The sequence below is a fragment of the Epinephelus moara genome, chromosome 6 (assembly GCF_006386435.1).
Source record: "Epinephelus moara isolate mb chromosome 6, YSFRI_EMoa_1.0, whole genome shotgun sequence".
Taxonomy (NCBI): Eukaryota; Metazoa; Chordata; class Actinopteri; order Perciformes; family Serranidae; genus Epinephelus; species Epinephelus moara.
In genome coordinates, this window is record NC_065511.1 from 8,961,935 (window position 1) to 8,967,017 (window position 5,083).

General features: G+C 40.5%; 1 protein-coding gene across 1 annotated transcript in view; it reads left to right on the forward strand.

Annotated features, from left to right (window-relative positions):
* The window catches only part of mc2r (melanocortin 2 receptor), a 16,622-nt gene extending 12,413 nt beyond the window's left edge, over nucleotides 1–4,209 (forward strand). The window contains exon 2 of the mRNA XM_050047734.1: nucleotides 3,660–4,209. Coding sequence (XP_049903691.1) covers nucleotides 3,660–4,209 — 550 coding nt within the window. The remainder of the gene's footprint in view (nucleotides 1–3,659) is intronic.
* Nucleotides 4,210–5,083: the final 874 nt, after the last annotated feature.

Genomic DNA, 5,083 nt, shown 5'->3' on the forward strand with positions numbered 1-5,083 from the left:
CGACACAGTAGACCATTAAGTCCTTGTCGAATGTTGGTTTTAGCCCCAGTGTGATTAACTGGTTTCTGAGCTACCTTTCTGATTGATCTCAACTTGTCAGGCTAGGTGACACTGTTTCTGACCCAGTCACCTTGGATAAAGGGGTACCGCAAGGTTCCATTTTGGGACTGCTACTTTTTTTGTTATATGTGAATAACTTATGTGCCCAATCAGTGCACTCATCTTTTCACATGTATGCGGACGATACGATCCTGTATTCTTGTGCTCCTACCCTTGGTGCTGCAATCTCTAATCTACAGTCTGATTTTCTTGTACTGCAGCATGTGCTTGTCGACTTTAAATTGCTTTTGAATGGGAGCAAGACAAAGGCTATGCTGTTCGTACCAAATAAGACTGTACTCTCCAAGCCTCCTCGGTGTATTTTAACTCTTGATGGTACCAATATTGAGTATGTTGATATGTATTTAACTCTTGATGGTACCAATATTGAGTATGTTGATATGTACAAGTATCTTGGTATCTGGCTGGACGTGAATTTTAACTTTATACAAGTATCTTGGTATCTGGCTGGACGTGAATTTTAACTTTAAGCAGCACATTGATTTGTTGTCAGAGAAACTTAAGTTTACTGTTGGTTTTCTTTATAGGTTAAAATCCTGTTTTTCTTTGCCCTCACGCAAGCGGCTGGTAGCGAGCTTATTTTTATCTCAGCTTGACTATGGTGACACAGTGTACAGATTTGCTTGCCCAACTGTCTTGGCAAAACTTGACCCGCTGTATCATGCTGCGTTGAGATTCATTTAAAATTCTGCTTTTAGGACTCACCACTGTGCATTGTACACTCTAGTGGGCTGGTCCTCACTCACTATGCGCAGGATTCAGCACTGGTATAATTTGATTTATAAGGCCTTGTTGGGCACTTTGCCTGCGTACATTAAAACGAAATTTGTCCTGGCTCAAGACTCCCATAACCTCAGATCCAGCACCTGGTTGCGCTGCATCGTACCCTCAGTACGGACTGAGGCTGGTCGTAGGAGTCTGTCCTATTTTGGCCCTTGGTCATGGAATGACTTCCAAACGCGACTCAAGTTGGCCTCTCTAGTTTCTTTGGAGAGCTTTAAGCACAATACTGCTGAGCTTTTGACCACTGTTTGCTCCTGCCATGGTGTTTAGTTTGCTTTGATCGTCTGCTGCTGTCTTTTATTGTTCTTGTCTTTCTATGTGATCATTCCTGCTTTTCCTGAATGTTGATGGTAGTCTTTTTCCTCTTTATCTCTTCTCCTGTGACTGTGTTCTGTATGTGTGTTTGTTTTCATTTATTGCTCTTCAACGTGTAACGCTTCCGCCTCTTGACCAGGTCACCATTGTAAAAGAGATTTGATCTCAGTTGGTTTTACCTGGTTAAATAAAGGTTAAATAAAAAAAAAAAAAAAAAGATTCTTTGCTGATATGGTATCACAGCCTTGCTTGAAAAAACGAATAAATCACTTCCTGTACTGATGAAGTTTCTTGAAACATATGGACACCTTTTGAAATACAGAATTAATATTCAGAAACACATCCCAGCTGGCCACAAACATCATTAGATGATTGTATTTGGTTGAATTAAGATTGCGACGTTGGGTGACCAAAATCTAATGTCAGGACAACGCCTTATGCCAATGTCAATTTGACATAGAATACTGACGACAGATATTGTTGATATTTTTTTCGTTTTAAGTTGTGTTAAGTAACCAAATCTAACATCTTCCAAACATCTCATGCCAACGTCATGTTGACATAGAGTAATGACATTTAGTCCAACATCTTTATGACATCATATTGACGTCCAGTGACAGCTGGGATTACTAAAACTTTAACTACAGTCCATCAGAAGTGATTCAGGAAACGTTTAATTTCAATTGGGATCATTTTGGCTACTTTCTATAATATAAGAAATCTGCATATAAATGCTGATGAATATAAAAGCTAATAAAGACAAAAGCCACTGCTTTCAGCCAATGTGTTGTTCCTCTTTTGCCCTCCACAGGGACTGTTTGACTGCCACTCACATGTGATTGGTCAATACTACTCAGATTACAAAAGCAAACCATAATGATTCCGATCTGTTTAAAAGATTAATTCCAATACCTACCTGTAGAGATTCCTCAAACGCAATTTGTGATCAGGATCAGGAAAATATCAACGTTTATTTGGAGAGGCGAAAATCCCAGAGTTCGGTATGAAACTCTCCAGTTACCAAAAGATAGAGGGAGTATGGGTCTTCCAAAACTGCAAGAATACTTTACGTTTAGAAAGACTGATCATTATTATTAACATCATTTAGTTGGTGGTTATGGCCCAATAGTGCTAGCTACACAATGTGAAGAGCAAAAGGAACCAAAAAAATCCATTCTCTCTGGCGGCTGCAGGCCTGCAAAGAAATTGACCAATCACAGCCATCCGGTCCGCATGGGAGTTACTCCTTGCTCAAATTTGCACTCTCTCTCTCTTACCCTCCGTCCAATCCCCTCGCTCCATTTTGACACTCCTCCCACCTCATCCCAACCCCCCTCTGCATTTGAAAGTACGAGCGGTTTGTAAGGCCCTCGGGATGGGTGCGCTGCAACTTGTTTACAATGGTTGCTAAGCTACTAAGAGCAATGCTAACGTTAGCATTCGGTGGTATGTAGACAGCTGAGACGGTGACAACACTCAGTTCCCGGGGAAGGTAGAATGGTCTGCAGGATATTAAAATTGACCCATTGTGGAAGTGAATGGTGTGATCCAAATTACAACCAGTTTCCTACGTAGCAACAAAAATTGGAATTATATCTGCTCTAAATCAAAAACTACTGACCAACAAGTATTCCACTAAAGAAAAATGGGAATTGATGAATGATGAAAACAACCCCACAACAATGTTCAGACTGATCTCACATGACAATTGAATATCAAATAAAGTTATATAAAATTATATCCATCCCCTCTTATTATTGGCAGAGGGAATATCCCCCCTTTTTTTGGACGATAAAGACTTAACCATTACAAGGGGGTTAAAGGTAGCTGGAGTACCAAAACACTCCATTGTTTGTTTAACATAAAAATTCCAGATGATAAATGGCAAAATGTGGAAAATACATCAATCATCCAAAATTCACATATATGGAGGGAATTCTTTTGGAAAAAACACATCAATTTTTCAATCAAACACAAGGTCAACAGTAAACAAACAAACAAACATAAATCTACCATGCTGGAGAGAGAGTGGAGTACTAGATACTAGGAAACTAGGACATGATGTTCCTCTGAGCTACATGGTACTCTTATCTGTGTGATTGTAATTTTACTGAAGAAAATGCGCGAATAAGGTAACGTTTTCTGGTCAAAATATTGTTGAAAGCCAGTATAAAAAGAACAATGGATAGAGATTGTTTTCGAATGCAGGGCAGTGGAAGAGTCAAAATTATGACTGAGGCTATTCTTTTTGGCTGGTTATTATTCTTGTTATGATCATGTAATGAGTGATGGTGGTGGTGGTGATGATGATGATGACGATGGTGTTGTTGATGTTGATATTGACTGTTGTTGTTGATGACCACTGTTGTTTAAGATCACTTAAACTATCTATTGGATAATGATAGATAATAGTAATGAAATTATTTGTTTTTCACTTCCAGTTACATCACCATCTTCCATGCGCTTCGATACCACAACATCATGACAATGAGGCGCGCAAAGGCCATCTTGGGTGTCATCTGGTTAATATGTGGGTTGTCAGCAGTGCTCATGGTGAAGTTCTTCGACTCCAACTTCATCAAGATCTGCTTTGTTGTCTTCTTTGTCGTCTCCGTGGCAATTATCTGTTTCCTTTATGTCTATATGTTCATGCTGGCACGCATTCACGCCAGGAAGATTGCTGCTCTGCCTGCCAGTGGCGTACCAAAGTGTCGCCGTCAGCGATGGTGGGGCAGAAGCAGGAGAGGGGCGCTGACTGTCACCATCCTGTTTGGGGTGTTTGTGGTGTGTTGGGCACCGTTTTTCCTCCACCTCATCATCATCACGGTGTGCCCTGAGAACCCTTACTGTGAGTGTTACCGATCGCTGTTCCAGCTGCACGTGGTACTGCTGATGAGCCATGCTCTCGTCGACCCGGCAATCTACGCCTTCCGGAGCGCTGAGCTCAGACACACCTTCAGAAAGATGCAGCTTTGGAGGCGCTGCTCATAGAGAAAATCTGTTTCCACCTTTTATTGTGGCCTTGTATTTATCTGCAGAGAACACACAGTTGCCTTTTACCTGCAGACTGCTTTGCATTCACTAAACTCCATACATGTACACCTGGGAATCAACAATACACAGACCTGTACTGCAGATGAACAGCTGTGGGTGGTCAAGGGGATGCTGCAGAAAGAAATTCACTTCAGGGCAAATTTTTCAACCTGGTATTTGAAGACAGCTACATCAAGGCTACCGCCACCAGTATAATAGTTATGTTCAGACTGTAGGCAGAAGGGGCTCAAATCTGATTTTTTTTTTTGCTCATTTGTTACTTAGATCTGTTCTTTTCTTTTATAACAGTGTGGACAGCACAAATCACATGAAAGCTTAATTCTAATCTGGGCCACCTCTACTCAGTAAGACTTGGTCAGACTGAAGATTTGTTTCTCAAATCAGATCTTAAAGATCTGTTGTTTGCAAGTGATAAGATTGGATTTGTGTGTCCAGACATCACCAATCTATCTCCATGTGTTGCTGTGGTAATAATAGGTTTCAATAGCTATATAGCTAGGCTGGTGATATGGCTTTCCAATGTAGAAGGATGAAAATAGATCATTTCGCCCTCCAAACAATCTCCAAACAGTGCTCTCCTTTGCTGTCCCCTGTCATTTGTTGTGTTGCGAGTGATGCAAAAGACACTTTGAAATTTGAGTGGCCAAACTAAGATGCATCTGTAGAAATCCTCTTGGAATTGCATTGCTTCCTAATGTGGTTTGGATGTGATTAGCAAAAAATCTAATTTCATGTCATTTTTGGCTGACTAGACTTTCTAAAATAAATCTGAACACAATCCAGATATGCTAAAAATGGATTTGGGCTAGAA